At 37.9% G+C, this 27,908-nt stretch overlaps 1 protein-coding gene across 2 annotated transcripts in view; it reads right to left on the bottom strand.

Annotated features, from left to right (window-relative positions):
* Window positions 1-26,216, bottom strand: part of DNAI3 (dynein axonemal intermediate chain 3) — a 41,485-nt gene extending 15,269 nt beyond the window's left edge. For both annotated transcript variants that reach the window (XR_005553914.1, XM_039321019.1), the window contains exons 1-13: window positions 26,103-26,216; window positions 12,493-12,752; window positions 11,116-11,157; window positions 9,800-9,981; window positions 9,348-9,452; window positions 9,046-9,186; window positions 7,096-7,295; window positions 6,238-6,354; window positions 5,240-5,430; window positions 4,492-4,616; window positions 4,272-4,361; window positions 3,073-3,156; window positions 1,174-1,302 (exon numbers count right to left, since the gene is read on the bottom strand). Coding sequence is in view for 1 of the 2 variants with exons in the window: in XM_039321019.1 (XP_039176953.1) it covers window positions 1,174-1,302; window positions 3,073-3,156; window positions 4,272-4,361; window positions 4,492-4,616; window positions 5,240-5,430; window positions 6,238-6,354; window positions 7,096-7,295; window positions 9,046-9,186; window positions 9,348-9,452; window positions 9,800-9,981; window positions 11,116-11,157; window positions 12,493-12,739 (1,653 nt within the window). In the remaining variant the exon portion in view is untranslated. The remainder of the gene's footprint in view (window positions 1-1,173; window positions 1,303-3,072; window positions 3,157-4,271; window positions 4,362-4,491; window positions 4,617-5,239; window positions 5,431-6,237; window positions 6,355-7,095; window positions 7,296-9,045; window positions 9,187-9,347; window positions 9,453-9,799; window positions 9,982-11,115; window positions 11,158-12,492; window positions 12,753-26,102) is intronic.
* Window positions 26,217-27,908: the final 1,692 nt, after the last annotated feature.

The following is a 27,908-nucleotide window of genomic DNA, read 5'->3' on the forward strand; positions in this document are numbered from 1 at the left end:
ACAACACAAAGAGACAAATGTTCCAGGATGGGCAAACTCAGAAGTTGGAGAAGGCAGTGGTCAAATGTGGAGATTGTTTTTTTTTTTTTTTTTTGGCCAGGAATTACATTCTCCCAGATTTATTCAAGGTTCCTTGATGTTTCCAATTAAAAGAAAGCAGAATTCCTTACGCAGATATTCTAGAAGCGTTCATGTTTATTTACTACATTTAGAAACAACAGTTTTGTAAGAGGTTTGCTAATTTGTTACAGCCAATTGCTCTTGGTTCATTGATACCCTGTACTTGATTTTTACTTTAGTAGAGTAGAAAGTGCAATAAAAGTAACATCAATTCCCAGTTGAGAAAATAAAAAGTGAACATACTGTACATTACTTAATGAGCACTGTAGTTGGGCACAAATGAAAATCTTCTGAATGTTTTACAATATTTTTCTGAAATTATACATATGTAAATTTCTTCCACACCATGTGGAAGAAATATTCTTGAGAATCAGCTCTTAAATTCTACAAGAATAAATAATGCTGGGTTTGTTATTTATTGCAAATTGAGACACAGAGACTGTATTTTAAGTATTTATTTGTTAGCCCAACTTTTGTTTCAAGAATCTGAAGAGGCAGAGAGAACACTATGTCCTCTAGTTGATCTCAAAACCTATGGAAGCTGTTTGTAGGGATGACTTTGAAGATACAAAGAGAGCTTCCATGACAGTTTGTGGAAGTTAGGTTTCTCTGACCCAGTACTGCAATCTAGGAATTCTCTGGGACCACCATACTAATAAGTGACTTTGTGCAAATACCACACCATAAAATTAAAGAAAAATAAGCAAACACTGCCTTGATCTGTGAATGTACCGTTGCATAATCTTCTCTTAAAACAAATGAAAACCAGGTTTTGATGGTCCTTTTCCTGCACAAGTCCAACAGGGTTTGCAACTAGCCCTTCCAAGTTGCTCCTGATACCCCAGAGGGGGTCATACCCATGATTTGCAAACCCTATTATATAGACTACATTTATATCCAATACTTCCTCAAAACAGCACATAGCTGGATCTTCTCTTATTTTGCTTTCACAACAACCATCTCTTGAAGTAAGAAGAGCGAAAAAGTCTGGTGGTGTCTGGATTTTTTTCCCCTTTAGTGGCCCAAGAGGAAAGAGTAATATTTGAATCTTACCTCAAAAAAATCTGGCAACCAGTGTATGTCAGTTATTATAGATTTATGGCCGTATTCTATAGATGAAACTGCACAGTACCTCACCAAGTGTGGCTCCTTCCCCATTTGTTGTTCCAGCATGAAACTGGGCTAAAATTGAACATGACCTGTTAATACTTAAAAAGAAACCAGCTATCACTCTTTTAAAAACCAAAACTAAGCCTATACACGAGATGGGTGACATGTAAGTTTAATAAAGAAACAAATAAATAAATCCTTTCTTTAAAGTATAAGGATCCTCTAAAATTCACGGAAATTGATGGTGTATATGCCATCAACAATGGGAGGAAATAAGGAAAATATATTGGTTTGTGGTAGGCCCAAAGTCATCATTTCTTGTATCATGTACAGTAGTGGCCAAAATTGTGGAAACCTTTTGGGAAAAGTGTACAGTAGAAATGCCACCTTTGGTTAAGTTTCCACCAATTTTTCTTTTAATTTCTTTATAACTGTAGCCTTGTTCATGTAATAATACTATTTTACATCGCTTTCTGGGCAACCAGTCAACTCTTTGCACCATTACTTTACTTTTATTACATTTTACAAGCTCACTAAATGAAAGAACACAAAAAACACAAAAAAAACCAACCAACTTGATAGCAATCACATAACACACTGACAAATGTCCTCCTCTCAGCTTCAATACATGACATCAATAACTGAATCCTACTGTGATCTGATTGGTTCATTGCCAAAACAAGATGACACCTGATTGGCTCTCTAAACACTCATGCTCATTGGCTACAATCAGATGAAGGAAAGCTACCTGAAATCAACCTAAGCAAGTTGTGCTTCCTTTTTCTGGTTATTTGGCTATAACTTTTCATAGAATACAGTGCAGATAATAGAACAAACTTTATTGCATTACATTCTTGATTAAATTATATTTCCATTGATATATAATTTTATGGTACTACTCCAAAAAAGTGGTGTTATTAGCCATCAAAACTCAAAAATACACTTTTCCCAAAAGGTTTCCACAATTTTGGCCACTACTGTATATATGTAACATGTATATTTCTTATAACAGCTATACAAACAGCTATACAAAGCAGATTTTCCTTTTCACTTTCCTCTCCTGTCCAAGAGCCATAAGGTTTGAAACATTCAGTTTTAAATAAACCACAGTTTTCTATTGTGTCAAACTGAGATTTGTTTAAACAACAGTACCATTAAACCGACTCTTGATTTTTTTGGCTCATTCTGAAACCACAGTCGAAACAAAGCTTTCAGCCAATTTTGGATCTAATATGGAACTTACGTTTGTTTAAAAGAGCAAGTGAAAATTTCAAATCTCTACATAGCTCTATTGGAGGAGGTGTAGGAGACCCACAAATCCAAGACTCTTGCAAGCTTATTCACATAGAGCAGGGGTGTCAAACTACCGGCCCACGGGCCAGTTGCATCATATGGAGGCCGCGTCCACCCCAGCTCCGGCAATGCAAAAAAAGTCACGATATGTCACAACATGTCACGTGACGCAGCGAGTTTGACACCCGTGACATAGAGGTATTTAGTTATCTAGGAGTATGTGCCATTCATTTCATTTCATTTTATTCTTATGCTACCCAAATGATACAACTCCATTTAACTCAACAGAGTTTAGAGGATACCAGGATTGCATTGCTAATGTACGGACAGAATTTCCCCTCTTTTCCCCAGTTGTCTTAAAAGCAGGGATTCTAGTATTTATATTTGTTGACTTATTCTAACCTTATAGGTAGATTTTTTTCAAGTAAATGTGCTACGGGACACATAATATCCATGGGCAGAAGGGCCAGATCCCAGACCTATCAGTCTTAAATAAAAAATCATTAGGCAATTGACAGTATGTAAGAAGAATAAGTGTGCAATACTCACCATATTAACTGCTGTGCCAGCAGCAGTGCCTGACTTTGCACTTTTTAACCTTTCTTCATATTCTGAAATGTCCCACAACACAACCTGGCATTGGAGCAGAATAACAGATCTGACAAATCTAGTACAGCAGAGGTGTTCAAAACATGTCTCTTCTACCTATTACAGGTAGTCCTCTACTTACAATAGTTCATTTAGTGACCATTTGAAGTTACAATGAAAAAAAGCGACATGACCGTTTTTCACACTTATGGCCATTGCAGCATCCCCATGGTCACATGATCAAAATTCAGATGCTTGGCAACTGGTTCATATTTATGACAGCTGCAGTGTCCTGGGGTCATGGGATCACCTTTTATGACTTTCTGACAACCAGAATCAATGGGGAAAACCAGATTCACTTCACAATCATGCTACTAACTTAGCAACTGCAGTGATTCACTTAACAATTGTGGCAAAAAAGGTTGTAAAACAGGACAAAATTCACATAACAAATGTCTCACTTAGCAACAAATCTTTTGGGCTCAATTATGGTCGAAAAGCGAGGACTATCTGTATTCCTCCCATGATGAATGTGTCCCTTCCAATTGTGTTGGGACTATTAAATCTCCCAAATTCTAGTGAGATTAAGAAAAGCCTTTCCTGACTCTGTGAGAAATTACAATGCTAGGATTATATTTTTAGGTATAGAAATGAAGGATTTTTTTTTGTTTCAATTTCAGAAAAGTAGAAGTTATAAAAGTTGAAAAGTAGCAGATTGAACTTCAGATGTGGAAATACAATAGTGACATTCACAATTCTATTATCTAGACCAGGGGTCTTCAAACTTGGCCCTCTTATGACTTGTGGACTTCAACTCCCAGAATTCCTCAGCCAGCATGCCTGGCTAAGGAATTCTGGGAGTTGAAGTCCACAAGTCATAAAAGGGCCAAGTTTGCAGACCCCTGATCTAGACCATGTGCTTTGGAACTTTGATAGCAGGATTGGTCATCTGCAGCCCCAGATTCTCTCAATCTTTTTAAAGTGCCTTTAAACATTATTAGAAAAAAATGGGGAGGGGTGTAACAATGCAAAAAAGATACATGATGCATACAAACATATAGTTCAATGCTCACTTTAAAGAAGAGACAGAGAGAGAGAGAGAGAGAGAGAGAGAGAGAGAGAGAGAGAGAGAGATGAAGTGTGCAAATCCAGTTGCTCACCTGTCCATTCAGACAGCCTCCAACAATGATGTTGGGATCACTTGGAGAAAACTCAAAGCAATAAATATCTTCAGGGCACTCCAGCATTAGCTAGAAATAACATTAGGAAGGAGGGAGAGATCCATCAATTTTGAACACCATTTTCACAAACTAAAGTCATTGTGTCTTTGTTGGTTAACCAATGTCCAGAAATAGTCGAGTCGTCAAAAACAGAGAATACCTGAGGGTGAATCGGGTCAGCAAAACTCCAGAACAGAATTGGGGCTTTCCATAAGAGCAGTTTCCCAGACTGGGCTACTCGTTCCTCATAAGTGAGCCTCTCGGTCACTGCCACGGCAATTATCCCTGAATGAAGACAAAATATTTATTTCTTCAGTACAGCAGAAAAGAGAAATCTTTATGTAAGGTTGCATTTCCACTATCCTTCCCGTCCCTTCATTTCACTTCTCATTTTTTTTCAATTCTTCAGCAGTCAAGGCTGATAGGCTTGGGGATATGATGACACCCTTGGTGTGCAGTGTTAAACTTTTCAGTCATAGGCACTAACTTTTGGGAAGGTTAAGATGCATCCATCTTACTCTCTTTTTTCTCTCTTTTTCTGATTTTTTTTTTTAGAAAAACAAAAATAGTGTTGTTTTTGCTTATCATCCCAAGTTTAAAGTTTTCCACTCTTTTAGAAAAAGCTATCTGCAGATTTTACACAATAACTGCTTTCAGTATTTATCAAATGTTTTAGAAGAGGTGTACACACTCAGCCAACACTCCCCACTAGTTAGGATGATGATTCCAATTCCACAGTATTAAAAATTATCTGCCAAACATTTCAAATGCCTTTTTTGCTGTACTTCCTGCTTGTTTTTTTTTCAGAGAGGACAAAATAGAGGAAATACAAGAGCTGCTGCCTTTTAAAGACCTCCAGATACCTAGCACAATTATTGTAAAGGTGAACCAATTTTTGTAAACCTTACCATAAATGGTCGGGTGCCAGCAGATGCAGCTAACAGTTCTGTCCTTGAGATAATGCAGATCTGTAAAGGACTGATATTCCTTCATGGTGACATCAGATTTACCTGCAAAACCACTTTCCTCTTCTGCAAGAGCTTTCCAGTCATCGAAAAAAACATTCATTATTTCATTTTGTTGCAGTGCTACTTCAACTCTGTAGCAGAGGAAAATGAGAGAGAGAGAGAGAGAGGGAGGGAGGGAGGGAGGGAGGGAGGGAGGGAGGGAGATATTAAAATACTTAAGGGATTATCTACATTAGGCATCAATGGGTTCTGATGAAAATTTACAGAGTAGGGCCATTCTGCCAGCCATGTGGGTCCCTTGCAAATGCCCTCTTTTGGACTGCTGGTGTTATTGCCCGCAGCTGGTCAAGGTGTGTCCCCATGTGACGTCTCCCTTCCAATTACTTCACCAGTAAATGGTCAGTACTAATAGGTCCAAATCAATCAATGCTTGCTATAAGCAGAGTTCATCTCATCCAGCTTATTGGCTGAGCCATGTAGAGATCCTTTTTTTTTCTTTCAAAGGATATCAGGGATGCCTCATCTGTTTAATAACTGCAAATCATACTAAAGCAGTGGTTCTCAACCTGTGGGTCGGGACCCCATTTGGGGTCGAACGACCATTTCACGGGGGTTGCCAAACAAGGCTGTCCGCCATTTTTCCCCCTTTTCTTTGGCCATGCCCCTGGCACCCGATGATGTATAAATGGTTGGGGGTCACCACAACATGAGGAACTGTATTATGGGGTCGTGGCATTAGAAAGGTTGAGAACCATTGCACTAAAGTGACACTGCTCAAATCAGGTACAAAGTTAGGGAATTAATTCTGAAAAGTTACATCTGTCACTAAAGCAGTGTAGAACATGGATTGGTGTGTGTGTGTTGGGGGGAGGGTGTTGTTTGTTTGCATATTATTGCCTGTATCTCAGCACATTACATTAGTAGAGCATGATACTAACCGTAAAGCCACAGATATGATAAAGTTTTTCAGCTCTTCTGATGACAAGTAAACCTCTTTTTCATGTTCTGAAAATTCTCTCGGGTAATATTGTGTCGTTGCATTTTTGGGATAGGTCCTAAAGCACATGAATTCCATTGTTTAAAAAATGGGGAATGGGAGAAAAAGGTCTTCCCAACGCTAGAGGCTAGATGTCATAATTTAAGTGATGTTTGTCCTATAGCATTTACTAATTCCACAGAATTTTGGCAACCATTCCACAGTATTGGCTGATGCTGTAGAGCTGAGGAAACATAGGTGACTATAACTGAAAAAAACAGAGAAATATGGGAGCCATTTTTTTGAAGCACAATCAGGTGTGGGTTCATTTGTAGGTGCTATGTTTAAGATGATGTATGATTTTTAAAGCAAGGTTTTTGTTTTAGTGCTAAATGCGTATGGAAGCCATATGGCTTATCCAATAAAATCCATTGGTCTGATATTTCCCTGATTGGTTAGATTTCAATTTCCATAATCCCCAGCTGCAGACTCACGGTCTATTTTCTGGGCATGAGGCCAGACCATGAACTCACATAATACAGCAATCTTACTGAATTTAAGTAAATCTGAGTCTGATCAGTAACCACTGAATGGACAGCCACCAGAACTCCATGTATATTGTTTTGAATTCTATCAAAGGCAAAAGACAGAATACAGATGAAATTAGTATATCTGAAATCTCTCACCTATATTCTTTCAAGGTCAAAGAAAGTAGAAGTTGTTATTCTCTCTCCCCCCCCCAAAAAAATCCCCTCCCCAAAAAACCGGACACAGTTTTTCTTCCCTTTTTAAAACAAAAATTAAATTATGAGTGTTATACCATTTTGTCTGAGTTCCGGTGTTTTTTTCTTCTGGAACTACTTGAATGCCAATATGTTTCTCTAGCTGCCGAATGGTGAAGTTCTTGTCTTGATAGGGCATACACTCCACATATGCATATTTGTCAAGGGTTGCATTTCTGTTTTGGAACCTAACCCGAATCCCAAATTCTTTGTGTGGCCGAGAAATCATATATTTTATCTGAAAGTCCAATAAAAATATTTCTTAATGAAAGGATTGCTTTGGACCAGTGTCAGTCCTAGGTGTCAGGATCTGACAGCTATACAGTTTGGCTTTTTTGTGCTTCCTTTTAACCTGGTATTATATTTAAAATGCTGCATTGATAGGATAGCACAAAAGACATAAGAGGTCATCTTCATAATAGGTCCATATGATCAGGAAGTTAGTATTATTTGATGGGAATTTTAAAAAGAATCGTATTGATTTTTTTTCTTATCTCCCATGGGGAGAACAACTGAACTTTCTAATCATATAGGACAGTGATGACAAACCTTTTAGAGACCGAGTGCCCAAACTGCAACCCCAAACCCACTTATTTATAGCAAAGTGCCAAGGCCGCATCAGCATTGTGGCGCCCTTGGGGGGGGGAGGCGCCTCTGAGAGCCGCCTCTGGCACATAAAAACTGGGGATGCAAAAATGGGCCACTGTGCTGCAAGGTGCAAAAATGGCCACCGCTGTGCCGCAGGGTGCTGCACCATGCAAGAATGGGGCAGGGCTCGTATCATGCAGGCACTAGCCCCTCCCCATTTGCAGCACGTGTGTATTCGCGACCCTGTGCGCATGCATATATGTAAAATGCTTCCCCCTCCCTTTTCTTCCAGTCAACCAATCGACAATGGTTGGTGACTTCTGCTCTACCACCTCTACTCGAGCTTGCTAGTCGGCCGCTTCACCTCCTTTGTGCTGGCCGGGGCTCCTGCTCCAGGTGGTGGTGGTGGCCTGATGGACCTGCTGCTGGCAGCGGTGGTGCGCGTGCCAACAGAGAGGGCTCCGAGTGCCGCCTCTGGCACGCGTGCCATAGGTTCGCCACCACTGATATAGGACAACATACTCCTTGTAACAGAAGAAATACTTGCTATCTGTATTTTAAAATTATTTTAATACTAACCATACATAAGGATACTCTTATAATTTTTTCTGAGGTAAACTCTAACTACAATAATATATTGCACATTGTTTCCTATGTTATGCACTATACAATTAACAGCAAGTCTATGCATGTATATTCAGAAGTTAATTTATATTCCTAAATTAGCATGCAAAGAAACACAAATGAATTTTGTGATTTTTGATTAAACAACTACCCCAAAAATGGCATGCACAGTAATCCATATTTACCTAAATACTGTACAAAATTATCAAAAAAGAAAGAGAAAGAGAGAGAGAAAGAGAGAAAGAAAGAAGGAATAGAGAGAAGGAAGGAAGGAAGGAAGGAAGGAAGGAAGGAAGGAAGAAAGAAAGAAAGAAAGAAAGAAAGAAAGAAAGAAAGAAAGAAAGAAAGAAAGAAAGAAAGAAAATGGAATACATAAATATAGATAAAAAGGTATATAGACTTTTCCCCTAGTTTCCTCAAGGTTTGCTTGTTATGGAACCAACGTGTTGAGATTTCTAAGAGGCTCATTAAACTTTTTCATAAATACAGTCGTACCTCGGTACTCATCATTAATTGATTCTGGGAGTAGTGGAATAATGATTACCAAATTCTTCCCATAAGGAATAATGTTGTGAGTCACATGGCAGCCAACACTGACAAGTTATAGCTTGTGTTACTGAGACAAAATGTTCATGTCAAAATGTATTGAAGTAGCAAATTTGATGAGTTTCAAAGCAGTGGAGTACCAAGGTACCACTGTTATCTGAAATCTACCCCTAACAGAGCATTACAAGGTTACTCCCTTAGATTTTGCTGAATAAAATTAGTCTTCTCACTCTCCTTGTTGATTCCCTGACTGATTCTTCTTCAATTTCCTTTTCACTTCCAAGTGAAACCCAAGGTTTTCGCACAGGGGGTTTATAAATTTCTTCAGGCACGCCTTCTTTAACTTCTTCTTCTTCCTCTGGCTCTGGTGGCTATGGAGAGGAAAATAGTAAGGATGTTCATATTTAATTAATTGATTTTAAAAAAAAATAAAGGTAAAGACAGTATGGTGACACAATTATATTATTCTCTATTCAGAACACTATTTTGACCCTCTATGATGCACATACCAAATAACTGAGCAATCTCTTACATTTAAAATGTTTTCCTTGGCTTCTTCGGTTGCAACCAGATAAAAGATTTGTCCATATTTTAATTCTCTGTCAAAGACTAGCAGGAGTTCTTCACCAGGATAATCCTACGTAAATACAGATAAGTGGGTTTTTGCAATTAGAAAAAATACTAACCTGCAAATAGAACTCAGAAAAGAGCGCGAGAGATTGAATTTATATATTGACCCTATGTCAATTATTATCCATCATTTAACAGTCCAGCTTTTTTGGCTTTTTAATTTACATTTATCACATGCATAACAGATATAAGATACCCTCTTCTGCAATATGTGTAGTTTTTTTTTTAACCAGCACCAAATCCAAGGAGCTCAAAAAGCCCAACCCAATGCAATCTAGGATAATTGATATAGTCAAGTACATCAGGTTTCCAACAGAGAATTGCACATACAACATGCCTTGAAGGGTAACTTACTAGTATAACTTTTTTGAAAGGGTGGAAGTCAGAAATTGCAGCTCTTGTCTTCATATCGTTAATAATATCTTCCTTTTTAAGAAGCTTGTAAGGATTTTCTGCTGTTACCTCTACATCAGCAGAGCAATTAAAAATTTCCTGGGTTTTTTCAGTGAGGACCAAGGGAAATATTTCTGGGTGGCCTGAAAAAAAAATACAACCTTTTCTTCAATGCCATTGTTGTGTGTTTGTTTGTGCATGCGTGCGTGCGTGCATGTGTGTGTGTGAGAGAGAGACAGAGAGAGAGAGAGAGCGAAAGTCTACTATGTTCACTCAAAAGTTCCACAATGTCACAAACATTCTAAAATGACAGTGTAGCGTTATTTCTTGATAAGCTCAACATCTTCTTTCCCTACATTTTGAAGGACCCTGCCTTCGATGAAGTCACATCAAAATGAAATTATGGCTAGTCGTCTGATATTGTAAGCAAATAGCCAAGAAAATGGAAGAGGTTTGTTTTACATTCCAGAAGAACTTTATATTGTAGGGAAGTGTGTATGTTTGTGTGTTTATGTGTGTGTGGACTTCAATGGAAACTAAATGTTGTCTTCCCCTTGGATGATTCTTTTCATATAAAAATTGAGAGCTCCCAGAGAACATTCTTTAGAACATTTTGATTAAATTAACTAAGAGGCTCATAGTCCCTTAAACTCGGGCTGCAGAAAAACTGCATTTTGATATAAAACCATCAGCTGAATTACTTCAGTCCCAGGGAATTTCAAGCCTTTGAAATAGACCAAGATAGTATTACAGGAATACTATTAGTCACAAGTTCTCCCCTGTCCCATCTTACAGCAAATGGAACCAAGGTGAGGTTATTTGGGGTTCCTTTCTCACGCTATCCTTTGTTTCAGGACTGACTTGTCATTTTTCTTCCCTTAATGGATCTTGCATTCCTTCAGCAAGATTATCTCCACTTTCTTAAGAACTTAAAGAATTTGAAGTAAACGGCAAGAAGCCAAATAAGATTTTAATCTAAGAAAATTATAAATGTATCAAGGGTCCAGTTAAATTTGTTAACATTGACTTTTACTCTCAGATTATGGAATTAACTATAAAAAATAAATAGCTTCTTATAAAACAAGATTTATTTTGCCTATCTTAGGTTGTTGTCTGTTATGACAAAGATAAGCAATGTTATGATTTTTGTGCTTTGTTCACTACAAGCTCCGCTAAGGCTGAATAAAGAAGATATTTTTTATTGATCATTCAGGTCATTTCTGGCTGGCACCATTATGCATACTTTATCTATATTTTTTCTTTAGTATTGAACTTACCCATGCTTGCCATAGAGAGATCAGGCTCTTCTTCTTTTTTAACTGAAATAAGAGAAAGGGGTTTTAATGTAAATCTTTCTGAATCAGCTAGGCAGGTGTGCATTGTGTTTTTAATTTATATATAAAATTCACTTTACAAAGGATAATTATCAGGACTAGCAGCCACTGGTGAGAATTATCCTCTGCCAATGTGCTGAAATTCCTATTAAGGCTAAACTAGTAGGGTATCACCATGCATTTTATGTACTGTCTTTGACCTGAAATATAATTTGATTTTGTCAATGAATTTTATTTGATGAGTTTGAATATTACGGCAGAAAAGGAAGCCGAAATACATTCTTCCAATCTTGATTTTATAAATTTCTAATCCCAGACCAGGAATAGTCTACCCCCTTACTCCATCACATAACTAAAAAGTTCCAGACATTTTAAGTTTTCCTTATGCAGAGGATAGCCCAGCATCTTGATGTGATTATGATTTATTATACTTGTATGCTGTCTGACTCCCTAGAAATCTGATCACTATTTTTATGGCTGTATATTTCTTCTAAAAAGTAATGAAATTATTTGCATGCAAAATATACTAAGAATAAATATATATCTCTTTGTGTGGATGTATTTGTTATTCCAACAGAGGAAAAACACAAAGGGAAATAAATACTTTCTGACTGAAGGAAGACTCTACTCAGGAATGAGCAGAATGGAGCATGAGAACGGTTCAAAATCACATAAAAGCACCATACTTTTGGCTTACAAACATTATTTATTCTGTGATCAATTCTTTATGACTGATACGGTTACCTTTCCAGTAAATCCTCTGAGTCTTAGTAGCAGCTGCTGTGGTCACAGAAAGTAAAGACAAAATCCCTTCCAAAAGCTTTCTTTCGTTTCTGAATCTCAGAATTCAACCATTGTACAGTACATTCCTTCTGTATGCTGATTTTATCTATTCTTTCCCAACAATCTATTATGGGCCTTTTCCTGTGACTCAGTTAAAATGGTATTTATCTATACTTGAGCCAGACATAATATTTCCAGTCCCTGTTGCTATATGGTCTCTATAATTTCTGGTTTGGTTTGCCATAAGATGTTGGTGTCCTGATTTCAGGTGTGCAGATTGCCTTAAAGCCATTAATTTAAACCTTCTGACTTTTGCCTGCCCCTCTGAAAGTAACCAGCAAGAAGGAAGGAAAGAAGGAAGGAAGGACGGAAGAAAGGAAGGAAGGAAGGAAGGAAGGAACAATATCCAAAAATCTTCAAATATACACACAAACATTGCAAAGCATTAGTTGCATTCATCCATTCTTGAATATTTTTGTGTTCATATTTAGATTAAGACAAATAACATTCTTCAGTTCTATATAATTTTACACTTACCGGGAGATTTTGGTTTTCCTTTGGCTGACCCCTTAGGACTTCCTTTTCCTTTGGCTGACCCCTTAGGACTTCCTTTTCCTTTGACTGACCCCTTAGGACTTCCTTTTTCTTTGGTTGACCCTTTAGGACTTCCTTTTTCTTTTGGTGATCCTTTACCTTTGCCTTTGCCTTTGCCTTTACCTTTTTTTGCTGAACCATCACTATCAGGTGAGGTACGCAGTTCAGTAGATGGTGGACTTTCATCCATCTTTTAAATGCTTCTGAAAAGTGGACAACAACAACCAAAAAAATCAAATAATGAGACAGAACTCAAATGACACCTCCCAGTGTCTGTATTTATAACTAAGCTGGCTGATTATGATTAATTCTTATATAATGTTGGAGCAGAATACCGAAATAACCTCACCGTTGCTTTCAGTGGGGATATGGTTTTGGATCAATCAGAATCGGTTTTGCAAAAATACAGAGAATACTTCAATTGACTAAAGTGTGAGAAATTCAAGGGCCCATTTGAAACTCTGTAAGATACCTTGAGTGAAATATTGCTGGGACTCCTGAAAATATTATATGCCCAATTGTGCTTGAGTTATTTGTGCTTTTCATCCCAATTTATCTTTAAATTTTGTTTCTGAAAGTCAAAGCAGAAGAGAATAAGTTGTATGAGAAAGGGAAGCAGTATGACATGTAGTACTAACTGCCGATCAATGCACAGATAGAATATAGTCTTCACCATCACTCTCCATTTAAGGTCCCTGTCTTTTAATCACCATTTTCATTTTCCAAGTCCTCAGAAGCATTTAGAACAGTGGTTCTCAACCTGTGGGTCGGGACCCCATTTGGAGTCGAACGACCATTTCACGGGGGTCGCCAAACAAGGCTGTCTGCCATTTTTTCCCCTTTTCTTTGGCCACATCTCTGGCACCCGATGATGTATAAGTGGTTGGGGGTCACCACAACATGGGGAACTGTATTATGGGGTCGCAGCATTAGAAAGGTTGAGAACCACTGATTTAGAAAGTTATCTGTGATTATCTTAACTTGTTTCATTTTTTTCAGTTTTAAAATCCTGGGAAAAAGAGAAAAATCAATGCCTATCCCCACTATTAACCTGCCTGCAGAAGTAGAACAACCTGCCTCCAGTTGTGAATGCTCCAACACTGGAAGTTTTTAAGAAGAGACTGGACAACCACTTGTCTGAAATGATATAGATTTCCTGCCTGAGCAGTGGGTTGGACTAGAAGACTTCCATGGTCCCTTCCAACTTTATCATTATCGTTTTTTATTTTTATTATTGGTCCCTTTATTCTCACTACACAAAAAGGGAAAAACAAGCTAATTAACTTAATACTTTGCCTTGTCTAAAACTGAAAACAAGGGGGAATTTAACTGAACATTTCAATTTCAATTATTTGCTAGAAATAAATTGGGCCAACTTGCCAAGGCTAGTGCTAATCATTCTGGAGCTTTTTTTCGAACTGGTAGACAAACTTTGTGTTAAAAAGTTCCCCAAGTTTCATGCTCTGCAGAGATGTCTGCAGGGAGAGGAGGATCAAAATCTGCAAAATGATGAGCACAGTGTTACAACCCAAGCCCTGTCCTTTTTGTATGTGTGTGTGTGTGTGAAGACAGCACAAGTACTAAAAGAGAAGGGCTTTGATCACGGCACAATGCCTGCTATCTTTCAGATTTTGACATTCTTCCTGAAAATGTCACTGATGTGCAAAATATTTTGGAATTAATTATAAAAATATTTCTCATGGAAAAATGCTGTTGTTTTAATTTTTTTTTTAGAAAAATCTTAAGTGGAACTTTGAAGATTGGACCCTAAAGGGAAGTAGATGGAACCAAAGATTACAGTTATTTGTAAAGAAGGGGAAAGTCATTTCTTTATATATTTCTTTTCTGTTTCTTTTCTCCATTCTTAGTTTTCTTGCTTTTCTCCTTTTTTATTTTCTGAGCCTATTTTTTTTCTTTTCTTTTTTAGTTTGCATTAGTATGATAGTATAATTTTTTAAATAAAATTACTATACAACTTAGAAACGTCAGAGGCAAAATAAAATAATGAATTGGGTTCTCGGGGGTGCCTTAATTGATACATGAATGCCTCTCTGAAGGAGAGCAGGATGGCTCCTTCTTAAAGATGGCAATTATTAGACCATATCATTTGCAGCACATGCTGGTAGCCTACAAGCTTGATCATTGTAATGCATTCTACGTCAGGAGTCCCCACCCCCCAGTCTGTGGACCGGTACTGGGCCGCAGCATGCCAGCAACCGGGCGGCACAAACAAGCAAAGCCCCATCCATGGGATGCAGGCAGCACACAAACCCACGTACTCTCCATTTCGTGGAAAAACTTTTCTCCACAGAACTGGTCCCTGGTGCTCAAAAGGTTGGGGACCTCTGTTCTACATGGATTCTGACTTTACGTCTAATTCGAGCACTCCAGCTGACACAAAGTTGGAGCCATGCTGATCTTGGAAGAACAATGCATGCCCATCTTGCACATATAATTAAAGCCCTGAAGTGGTTTTCAATTTGTTTTCTAGCAAAATACGTCCAATCAGGCAAAGTGGGTATGTTCTGTGTCCCCTCAGTGAAGCAGTTTCTCATCTGGACTACCTCATAGGGCTGACAGATAGGGCTGAGGAAGAGTGCTTTCTGTTCCAAGATACAGTACCTGCTTCACAAACAGCCTCCCTTTGAAGATTGAGACAGCATAACAACATAATTTTCCTCCAGGCACAGGGCAGGGATGTTAGTGAAAGCTTGCTTGTATTTCTTATGTAGATAAGATGATTTTTAAATGACCCTTAAGTATTAGAGTCATTTAATACTATTAAAATGTCAGGGTCAGAAATTACAGGTCTGTTGAGATGGCTCTTTTGTTCCTTAGTAAAGCATAAATGGCCAGATTAAAGGAGGGGGGAGGGGGTAGAGATAATAGTAAAGAATAACTGTAGCACCATCGTGTGGAGATGGCCTACATCACATGGCATAATTGGACGGAAACAAGTTTTCTTTCCAAACTTTCCCAGGAATAGTATTAACTTACTTTAAAATTAGCATTAGTATTCATTTAATTAAAAGACTTTAACTTTGCTTGGATGTCTTCCCTGCAACTCCATATTACACAACAACAGGCATCCCATCAAAGTAAGTACTAAATCTGATGTAACAGCAGATTTCAGAAAATGGGAGAAACACGCAAGAATGCTCAATGGTCCAAACTAGAAAATAAAAAATGGGTTATTGTAGAAACAAGGACTATTGTTGTGACAATAAGGAACTGAAATAACCCACAGATTGGAAAATATGATTGTTTCTATCAAGTCATCCAAACTTTTGAGTCACATGAACAACATTGACGTTTCAGAGATTAATCACTGAGCTATTTTTAGAAAACAATTTACAAAACCATGCAGAAAGTTCCTGCTTATTCCTACGGGATTGCTCTCACATAGTTATAATGAATATTTTCAGAATAACTTAATTTATATACAAAACTTTTACATGAGTAAAAGGTAACAAGCTAGAATGAATAAGTTAACTAGCAGATGATTATGATTTGTTAATAAAGCCAAGTGAATAAAATAGAAAAAAGAAGAAAAATAGGATTAACTTTTTATGTATTGATAACATTCTCAGAGTTAGACTGGAAATTATTGTATATAAAACCAAACAAAAAAAGTCCTTACTGTTGCTAAAGCACTGTTTTTTTAATCAAAACAAAAATATATAGTGTTTTATATCACATTTAATGCAATACTTCATTGCTCTATAAAAATCCTACAGTGCCCTTCATACTGATAAGATCCTAAATTATTATATTTACTGTAAAATCTCATCTAAGACTGAACCAGTTAGAAATCATCATCTGCGCCCCAGCTGCTGGGTGGGAGATGAAACTAAATATATTTATATGTTTTAGTTAACCAGTTAGTGATGTGTGGCAAAATGGCAAAGTATCACTTATGAGAGAAGGATGCCTAATTTGACCAAAGCAGTGAAACCAGAAAATGTAGAGTGAAGAATAAAGAGATATAGGATATATTTTGTCCACTCTAGGTCATCAGGTAGATGCTGCCATTAAAGATCAGAAAAATGGAGACCGTAAAAGTATGAAGCCATGAACAAACTAGAAAAACTCATCCAATTAAACTTGAAATGGCCATATCACTTGGTAACAATATGGGTGTGGTTTTCCAATACCTTTTTCTGAGACTTTTTGTTTTTACTTCCCAATCTAGACTACGGTCCTGGGATTTCTAGAAATTTCTCATCCAGTATTAACCAGGGCCTACCTTGCTTACTTTCTAGCTCAAATAATGGTGTTGTGGTGCCATAATTAATTGTTATATCTACTTTGCGTGGGAACTGTTTGCATACTTATTTAACAAAAATAGGTGTACTCTTATCACAAAGAACACTCTACTGCACCTGGAGTCCGTAAGGCTGTTAATGATCATGGACATATGATTTTCAAACATCTACTACTTCTCCCTCACATATAACACTCTGCATTTGTGTGCAACTTGTGCTCTCCAAGTAAACACAGCAACCCTGTACTCATTGTCATGTGCCTATAAGGCAGCAATGGTTTTGAAACAAGTATTGTGTGCAACAGTGACTCCTCATAGAAAAGGCCTATGCTTTTTTGTGCTTCTTTGCTCTTTTTCTATGTTCAGAAAAAAAGGGAAGAGGATGCAGGGAAGATAAGGGAGGCTGAAGTAGAGGAGAGGACAAGAATGTAAAAGGTCAAGAATGTCTTTTAGTGATATGCCCAGATCACGTAGACAGCACAGGGCAGATTTCTTTGCAATTAATAAATTCAGTTCAAGTAGATACTAAGTTACAGTTCTGCAAACAATAGCAAAAGTGAAAATAGTAATGAAATGTTGGAAAAATGCTCACATCTGAATACTGTGTTTGGCTGAAAATCTGCTTTATATTACACTACTGTCGGACAGTCAGACAGACAGAAAATGAGAAAGAATCACAAGAGCCCTATTTGATCAGACTAAAGGATCCTTTACTCCATCATCATGTTTCCATTAGGGCCAATCAGAAGCCTTTCAATGTAACATGTAGGCGGAACACAGAAGCAACAGGTCCCAACTGCTGCTATTCTCCAGCAATCCATATTCAAAATTGCACTACTTCTAATCCTGGAGGTTTTATATAGCCCTTACAAAAAGAAATCATTAATTGATTTTTCCTCTATGGCTATATATATATAGCCTTCTTTTACTTGCCATCTACTCTTATTTATTCATTCAGTATAAAGTTGTCTTTCAAAATTACTGTTTCCAAGGGTGCTTACATCAAAGCACAAAATTCTGAACAATTACAAACTGATATCTTTGCCCCATAATATAAATCCCAACATTGTTTACTACTGATATAAAGATACAAAAGCAGCAGTAGCCTAAGAACGGTGTCCATGAATATGAAATGGTCTAATGTCAAACAAGCAAAAAAAAAAAAAAAGGGGGGGGGGTAGAAAAAAAATTGTTAAATAATTGAAGCATTTGATTATTAGCATTAAATAGCGCAGTAGTGAATTGCAAATATAAATTATATGCAGTCTAAAAATATCCAATTTATCTCTTTTAATATTCTGTCAATCTGTCATTAATAATACTGGTAAATAATTTTATGCTACATTAAATTCATAGAATTCAAATATAAATATATACAATAAAACCAAATATAATTTAAGGTGTAATTATGGAGGGCACTATATCTAAGATTTAAAAGCAGCAATCATTTGACCTCAGGAAACAGATAGAAAAGATGCTAACTGTAGCCATTTATTTTGCATTCAGATTTTACACCTCAAATACAGTATGCCTATACCAGACATACCTAAAAAGGCAATATTAAATGTGTTATGATTATAATCTCTAACAGATTTCTCAGAAATGAGTCTTCCATAGTCATAGTTACATTCCACTAAACAAAAATCTATACAAATTCTATGCTAAACTAAATTCTATACAAATAAAAATTAAAGTCTATACAAATGTGAACTAAGACAAGACACTGATTCTGGCACTCTCCTATTGTTCAGCTCAAAGGATCCCTGATTGGTTCAGAGTGATTTCTACAGGCTCTCAACCTTCCAGAATCTGTAGGAATTAAGAACATTTACAAGACAGCTTCATCATGCTTGGAGGGGTGGAAGAATGTAAAGCGCCCTCAATTTTTGGCACTGAGACTAGCAAAATAATGAACAATTGGATACAAGTGAACTTTCTTTTGTCCTCTTAGAAATGAATGGAAGTTTTGGTGAAGCACAGTGTGCATCAGCTGCATCTATTCCTGGACCAGGGGGGGCCTGCTCACTGTTGCTGGTGTCTTTGTGACCTACTGGACTACTGCAGTGCACTCTAGATGGGGCTGCCCTTGAAGGAGTTTGACTTGGCATCAGATTTTTGTTGTTTTTAATACGTTTAGTTTTAGAGTAGTAACGTAGCTATTATGCTATTTTAATTTTTGATTGGGAGCTGCCCAGATGGATGGCTATAGAAATGTTTTCAATAAATAATAAAACATTTGAAAGCTTCACCTTGCCTAGAACGTGGCAGCATGGGTAGTAAATGAAACTGGTTATTTGGCAGATGTAACACCATTATTTCATTAACTGCATTGGTTGCAAGTGTATGTCTGGGTGCAATTCTAGTTGACAACTTTAAAGTCTTTCATGGCTTGGGACCACATTATTGAGGGACACCATCTCTTCTCAGTTGTTTCTACCCATCCAATCTGGTCAAGCAGGATGGTCATGCTTTGGGTTCCATCTAAAACTGATGGTTGTCAGGGCCTAGCCTTAGAAAACATGCCTTTTCTGCCATAGCATCCATCTTGTAGACATTCTTCCTCCAGAGATCAGAATGCCCTTAACCTTGCTGGCCTTTCATAAAACCATGAAGACTCGGTTCCCTGCTTCTTAGTTGGATTAATGATCGGGGTTGGATGTTTTTCAATTGCTTTGTATTTTAATTTGTGTAATTGTTTTTATTTTAATTTTGTACACCACCCAAGGTCACTTGCTGAGATACACAGCAATATAAGCTAAATAAATAAATGATCATTAAGCTCATTTAGAGAGGACAAATTCCTGGCAGCTTCCACAAATCGCAACTTCAGCTATAAGCCAACATTTCATGTTTTAGAACAAAACAAAAATATAATTCCACCTTTCCAATCACCTTTTATTTGACCCAAAGGCAGCTATATTTTTTGTTTTCTTTGTAAAGTGGTGTGGACTGATTTGTCATTCCACTATTAAAAAATGACTGACAGATGGTTGTTGTGCTAGAAAACTAAAAGTTATCTTAGGCCAGAAAGGGAAAAAGATAGAGTAAGAGCACATTCTTGTAATTAGCTAATGGGGTGAAATATTTAACCTTACTTAGCATGTTGCTAAGTATGCAAGGATGGGAACAGCTAATTAGTTATCAGCAAAAACATGAATGTTATTTGTTCCAGGAAGGAAGAATGATTAATTGGTACTGGGACTGAATTGTTTTACTGTCAAGTGTATACACTTTACTCATTAAAGATTGCAATTAGTTTGGGTCAAAAAACCTGAATCATCAAAAGACACAGGTGCAAAAAAAAATCCTGTCTTAACCTAAAAAAGCAGTAACAACAACATCAGTCTTTGCGGTTCCCTGTTTGTTTCATTAGATAGATGCCTTCTGCTCTTGTGCTAAATATAAAAAGGGTCTAGTATTAAGTTTTTAATTATTGATTTTTTATTTTGTTACATTTACATTTTTTTACTCTGACTTTGTTTCTAAATGGTAGCAATTTTGTGAATTCATTGTTTCTCCCTTACCTCACTTTTCTACTCCCTTTTCCCTTCCCCATCTTTTCCGCTATTTACTTTGTATTTTGATTGTATCATATATAATAAACCACTAAAACTTAGTATAAAAAAACCCTGTTCTGTAGAGGTTAATAGGGCGGTCAGTAAATACCAAAAATAAGTATTATTTTTTAAAGTGAAAACTAGGTGTATATCTATGGATGCTACTTTAGTCTCCTGTATCAAATTACTGTTCCTGCTGATTATATGTAGCTGTCAATCTGCTATAAATTGCTGCAGAGTTGCCACCTTTGAATCTGCCTTGCTATAGCATATCCTTTTTGAGATCCTTCTCTGGAGATCCACCATATACAGTAGCCTTTTTTGTTCCAGCACTTAGTCTTTCAAATGCTCTCTCTAGGGAAACGGTCTAGCACTGTGTGTTTCTTCTTCTTGCTATGTGCCTTTTTTAGTTAATCCATTCTTTTGAATATATTTCATCCATAAGATTATAGTTTTTATTTGGCCTTCATACTTTTTATGATTATTTGTTCTTGTAGCTGATTTTTATTTTAGTTTTTTTTAATGGTTCCTGATTTATATCCATTCAAAAATTTAATTTCAGCGAATAACATGCAGAGCTAAGCTTTCTTAGTTTATGGCTGTTGTGAAAAAGCTACATACCATACCGAAGATTAGGGCTGCATAGGTCCAAGGATCTGATGGATAGGGACCCTGAGGTGGAGGCCGCTGAGGCAGCAGGCGCCAAGATGATCTGGGTTGTGTTGGCGGCCTTCAACAAATCCTAATGCCTCCTGGCAAGTGAAGTGGTTCCAAGCAGCTTTGGCCCTTTTGTCCTCCAGGAGGGAAGCCCATGGCTTGGTGGTATCCTCCCACCTTATTGGGCAGGAGTTTTTGGTTGTCACTTCCAAGTTGCTACATATTATACAAATATTATACAAATCTGGGATGGCTACATCTTGGATTACTCCGGTAACTGCACTAGAACAGTGATGGCGAAGCTTTTAGAGACCGAGTGCCCAAACCCTAACCCAAAACCTACTTATTTATCGCAAAGTGTCAGGGCCGCATCAGCATTGTGGTGCCCTCATGGGGGGGGGAAGGGAGGTGCCTCTGAGTGCCGCCTCTGGCACACAAAAATCAGGGGTGCAAAAATGGGCCACCGTGCTGCAAGGCGCAAAAACGGCCGTGCTGTGCGGTGCAGATACAAGGCACTGCACCATGCAAGAACAGGGCAGGGCTAGTGAGTATCACGCAGGCACTAGCCCCGCCCCATTTGCAGCACATGCGTGCTCACGGCCCCATGCATGCATGCATGCATGTAAAATGCTTCCCCTTCCCTTTTCTTCCAGTCCACCAATCGACAATGGTTGGTGACCTTTGCTCTACCACCTCACTCGAGCTTGCTAGTCGGCCGTTTCATCTTTGTGCTGGGCGGGGCTCCTGCTCCAGGCGGCACTGGTGGCCTGATGTACCTGCTGCTGGCGGCGATGGCGTGTGTGCCAACAGAGAGGGCTCTGAGTGCCGCCTCTGGCACGCGTGCCATAGGTTCGCCACCACTGCACTAGAATATTGCAGAGCTGTAAAAAGGTACAATACACTTTTCCCCCTGAGAAAATATTGTTTCAGCCTTTAATTTAAAAATTGAGTATGAAAGGACAAAATATATATAAGGTACAGGAGTATGGTAGGAAGAAAGAGGACTTTTTCTTCCTATCTCAGAATACTTGAATATATATTCTTCCACTGAAGTTGAATGTTAGTAGATTCATCATAGCTAAAGGGAGTTGGTTTTTAATAAAACATATATGATAATTTTCACTGCCACAAAATATTTGCTTGTTTTTCAGTATTTGCAGACTGTTCAATCAGTTAAGACAGTGGTTCTCAACCTGTGGGTCGGGACCCCATTTGGGGTCGAACGACCATTTCACGGGGGTCGCCAAACAAGGCCGTCTGCCATTTTTCCCCCCTTTTCTTTGGCCACGCCCCTGGCACCCAGTGATGTATAAGTGGTTGGGGGTCACCACAACATGGGGAACTGTATTATGGGGTCGCGGCATTAGAAAGGTTGAGAACCACTGAGTTAAGACATTAGATTGTGATTAACAAAATAGAGATATAACTAAAACCACAAGAAGCAAAGTAGTAAAAATTTTAAACACATGCATACTCTTGATGGGTGACCACAATCAATTTAGACCATGATGGAGTAGTACAGTTTTTACTCTCTTGTAAAATGCAAGGAGAGTGAGAGTTTAATATATCTCTGGAGGAAATGTGTTCTAAAGCTCTGGTCTGCTATAGAAAAAGTGGTCACTTAATCCATGTTCTTCCTACTTTAGAATCAAAATAGAGCTGGGAGAGATCTTGGAGGTCTTCTAGTCCAGCCCCCTGCTCAAGCAGGAGATCCTACACCATTTCAGACTAGTGGCTGTCCAGTCTCTTCTTAAAAACCTCCAGTGATGAAGCACCCACAATGTCTGACAGCACGCTGTTCAACTGGTTAATTGTCCTCACTGTTAGGAAGTTTGTCCATAATTCCAGGTTGCTTCTCTCCTTGATTAGTTTTCATCCATTGTTTCTTGTCTTGCCTTCTGGTGCTTTGGAAAATAAACTGATCCCCTCCTCCTTGTGGCACCCTCTCAAATATACTGGAATATTGCTATCATGTCACCCCTAGTCCTTCTTTTCTCTAGACTGGCCATACCCAAATCCTGCAACCGTTCTTCATATGTTTTAGTCTCCAAGCCTTTAATCATCTTAGTTGCTCTTCTTTGCACTTTTTCCAAACTCTCAACGTCTTTTTTGTAATGTGGTACCAAAACTGGATGCAGTATTCCAGGTGCGGCCTTACTAAGGCTTTATAAAGTGGTACTAATACTTCATGTGATCTTGATTCTATGCCTCTGTTTATACAATCAAGGATTGTATTAGCTTTTTTGACTGCAGCTGCATGCTGCTGGCTCATACTTAAATGATTGTCTACTAGGACTCCAAGATCTCTCTCACAATTACTATTTTTGAGCCAGGTTTCGCCTAATCTGTACTTGTACCTTTAGTTTTTCCTGCCCAGGTATAAAACTTTGCTTTTCCCCATATTAAATTTTATTTTTTTGGGATAGGGCCCATTGTTCAAGTCTGTCAAGGTCTTTTTGGATCCTGAGCTTGTCTTCTGGGGTATTGGCTATTCCTGCCAGCTTAGTGTCATCTGCAAATTTGATGTGTTCCTCTTCTATACCCTTATCTAAGTCATTTATGAAGATACTGAAGAGCACTGGACCTAAGACAGAACCTTGTGATACCCCACTGCTTACTTCCCTCCATGTAGATGTAGTACCATTAAGGATTACACATTGAGTATGGTTTGTCAGACAGTTACAAATCCATCTGATGATGATGCTGTTTATCCCACATTTTTCTAGCTTACCATGAAGTAGGTTGTGATCTACTCTGTCAAATGCCTTGCTGAAGCCTAAATATACTATGTCCACAGCATTTCACTGGTCTAATTTAATCACTTTGTCAAAGAATGAAATAAGATTAGTTTGGCATGATCTATTTTTAACAAACCTTTGCTGGCTGCTAGTTATAACTTTGTTTCTAGATGTTCACAGATCTGTTTTTTGATTATTTTTTCCAGTATCTTCCCAGGTATTAAAGTTAGGCTGATTGGTCCATAGTTTTCTAGGTCTGTTCTGCCCCCTGCCCCCCTTTTGATGATGAGAACCACGTCAGCTGTTTTCCAATCCTCTGGTAGTTTCCCAGTGCTCCAAGATTTTTTAAAAATATGGTACAATGGTTCTGAGATAATATCTGCCAGCTCCTTCAGAACTCTGGGATGTAATCTGTCAGCTTCTTGCTATTGTAGTCATGAATTGCACAGGCAATTTAAAAAATTCAGAAAATAAAAATATTAATGAATGATGGTCAGGATGGCTTATCTTGTCACCAATATCAGCAGGATCAGTTTAAGATTCTTAGGAGCAGATGCCGCTATCCTTGTCTACTTGTGGCCTTTTCATAAGTATCTAATTGGCATCTGTGTATATGCAGTGCCATAATCCTTGAAGACATTGCTCATGTTTTGTTCAACTATCAACTACATGCCCACATTAGGCTTAAATACTTATAATCCCTGTTTGAAAGAATAACCCACTGGGATCTGAACTGCAGATGGTCCTTCCTGGACTCTAATATATATATGGTAAGCAGAACTAAGTTCATAGTTCAGACCCATCACATCAAACAGATTGGAGTATCCTGTAAAGCTGATATGTTTATTTGGATGATGATTCTTTGTATTTATCATATATGTATTTTATTATTGTATTTTATCTTATCTATTTTACCCCAGAATTGGATCCTGTATTTTATTTTTTAATATAGCCGTAAAGAAGACTAATCAATTATCTGTTTGTGTCTTTATGGCAGAAAGTGAGGCAAATGTCATTGTGAAAGATACATGAACATAGTTGAAGGTTAGGAAAGTTTGGGGCCTTCATATGATGCAACCGGTGTGCTGCCTTTCCCCATATTTCTTCCCTTATCTTTCTCCAGATACTTTCTCAAGAAGAGACGACCGTAACCCAGAAATTGCACAAATCCTTTCCATTTTGGAGGTATAAAGCAATCAGAGCAAACTTATTTAAAAAATGATCTTAAAAGGACTTTTAAATATTGTATTAGATTAAGGAAAATGTAAAGTCATCTTTGAGTCACATTTGACTCCTGGCAATTCCAGGAAACATGTCTACATAATGTTCTCATCAGCAATATAGAAGTGATTTGCTCCTGTTTACTCCAATATATTTTTCCTCCTCCCAATAAAACATATCCCCCTGGGATTTTCCGGAGGGCTCCCATCCAAATATGGACTAGGTCCAAAGTCAGTTAAATATTGCCACCTGATTGTCAGTATTATTAAAATCCGTCAGAGCCAGATAACACTTGGGTTCACTCATCACACTAAGTCAGTGGTTCTCAACCTTGGCAACTTTAAGCTCTAGGGACTTCAGTTCCCAGAATACTGGCTGGGAAATCCTAAGAGTTGAAGTCCATATAGCTTGAAGTTGCCATGGTTGAGAAACACTTTTAAGCCAGGAATTTAAACTCTCAGTTTATCTAATGAGCTATAGTGTTAGCTGGTTTGGAATGTCATGAAAATCCTTCCTTCCTTCCTTCCTTCCTTCCTTCCTTCCTTCCTTCCTTCCTTCCTTCCTTCCTTCCTTCCTCCCTCCCTCCCTCCCTCCCTCCCTCCCTCCCTTCCTTCCTTCCACAAAGGAAGGACATATAGCTTCTGCTTTAGATAGCAAAATGACTTAGGATGGTCCTGATCAGGGTATAAACCAACTCTCTTGTTTCAGCTCCTTATATCTGCCCTATGGTCCCATTAACAAAAAGCCACCAATGCTGCAAAACTACTACCTATGAATGAGTCAGGGATTCATTCAGCTGTTTGACAATGGATAAGGTGGAAGGAAGCCACTATTTGCCTGTTTATGCAATGGGCACACAAATACCTAGCTTTAGTCCTGGCACAATGAAGAGAAAATGTTGAAATCATTCTTGCCCGTCTGGGCCCCTTCGTTTGCAATGGGCTACAACTCTCACAATTCCTACTTAGTACAGCTAGTGAACGTGTTATGTAGTCCAGCTTTTCGAGAGAGAAAAGGATGCTTCAGTTCGGTACAAATCTGTCTGTTATTTCATACTCTCTATGGGGCTTTGTTCCTAGTACACCACTTTCCCCTCTCCCAGAGATCACTACTTACCGCTTACGAAGTTATTGTCCGTCTTTCCCCCTTTTCTTTCTTTTTTCTCTTTCGGCTCTTAAAGCTCCTTTCCGCAACAGGCGTCGTTCAGTTGCTATGGTCAACAGCCGCCCAAGATTGGCGTTTCCAAGAACGAATGAACATTCTTTACGCTTAACCCTCCCCCTCTTATAGAAAAGAGCCAAAAGCATAGAGCAAACTACAAGTTCCGGCATGCTCTGCTTTAGCGTGCTCATGAACTGTCGGTGTGTAAGAGCGAATCGTGCTCATTCGGCTTTGTTGGGTTCTGAATTCGTTTAAGGTTCAGATCACTGGTTGTAGGTGTGAATGAATGCAGCGATGTTGTTTTCTAGTAATCATTTTCTTCTGTTCTGTTGCCCGCCCTCAGTGTTTTAGGGTATTTTTTTAAAAATGCATTCCCCGACTTTAATTCTTTTGGAACAAAATCTGTCTTCGGATGTATGGCTGACTTATTCCATTACACCGATCTAATCACTTTAATAACTTAATTACACTTTGACTTTACTTTGTCTTCGTTTGTGGAGGTACAATACAGAAGAACTTTCTCAGTACCTAAAGAAGATTTCATTAGAGACGGAGGAGCTCACAAATTGCTACGCATACAGTACAACTACAGGAGATAATTGATGAATGATACATTTGTCCCCTAAAGATTGGCAAAGTCTCTTAAAATTTCTTAACCCTGCAATATGTAGTAATTGTATAACATCAGTAAATTTTAGGACACTTTTTTCTTAGGGCATTTGGTAGCCATAGTAAAGTTCATGGCCCTTACTAACAAGGTGACTATTGTGATGCTCATGAAGCTATTTTCTAAATCCCCTCATAACGTTTGAGTGCCTATTATAAAATTTCTTTTCTATTCAATTAGCACTTGAAACCATCTATATTTAAAAACCACCCAAGACAAAATTATACAACTTAAAAAATGGATGTTGGGAATTTGGGAAATTGAAGTTCCAAAGATATCTCAAGAGCTCCTTTGGAGAACACTGGGTTTATTTATTAAACAAATTTATATAATCTGTTAGTATATGCAACTGGGCTCCAAATTACATTCAGATACAAATGTGAGGAAATTTTTCAGAAATCCTAGACTTAAAATATTTATAATTTTATTGGTAAGAACCAGAACTCTCAATTGGATTGGATTTAGAAAAAAAATGGAAAAACTACTGCGTAACTTTAAAATCCACATTGTGCAACCAGAGTACAGAATGTATGGATTGTAATTCACAGGTCTTATAATAACTATAGTTTTCAAGCATAAAATTATGTGTACTATTCTGTTATATAAATTAGCAAATGTGTCCTTAGTCTTTGCTATCATCTGAACACACAAAAGCTGTAGCAAATCTAACAGCATGCCAGTCTACACAATTGATTGCACAAGTAGACTGGAAGGAGGTGGGTGGCACATAAATCTAATAAACAAGCAAATAAATAAATCCCAATCCAAACAGATTATATGCCCAGTTCTGGGTTGTTGATGACTTATTGGATCAGTATTCTGCTTGAAGTGAGCCTTTGTGCATCAATGTGCAATTTTTAACTCTGCTAGGATTCCAGATTGAATGTTTTTATTGGCTCTTTGGTACAGAAATGGGTTTGGTTTAATGTGATAATCCCAAGAAAATAATAGTAATTTCAATATAACATGCCTTCCATTATCATTCAGCAATCATTATGAAATCTAGCTCCAAGGATCTGAAATAAAATAAAATTGAGAGGTCCTGGGTGCTCTCTGAGCTTGCTTGTTTTCTTGCGGATGTTTCATTACCCTAA

The sequence above is a fragment of the Crotalus tigris genome, unplaced genomic scaffold (genome assembly GCF_016545835.1).
Source record: "Crotalus tigris isolate CLP2741 ecotype Arizona unplaced genomic scaffold, ASM1654583v1 scf7180000023718.2468807, whole genome shotgun sequence".
NCBI lineage: Eukaryota > Metazoa > Chordata > Lepidosauria > Squamata > Viperidae > Crotalus > Crotalus tigris.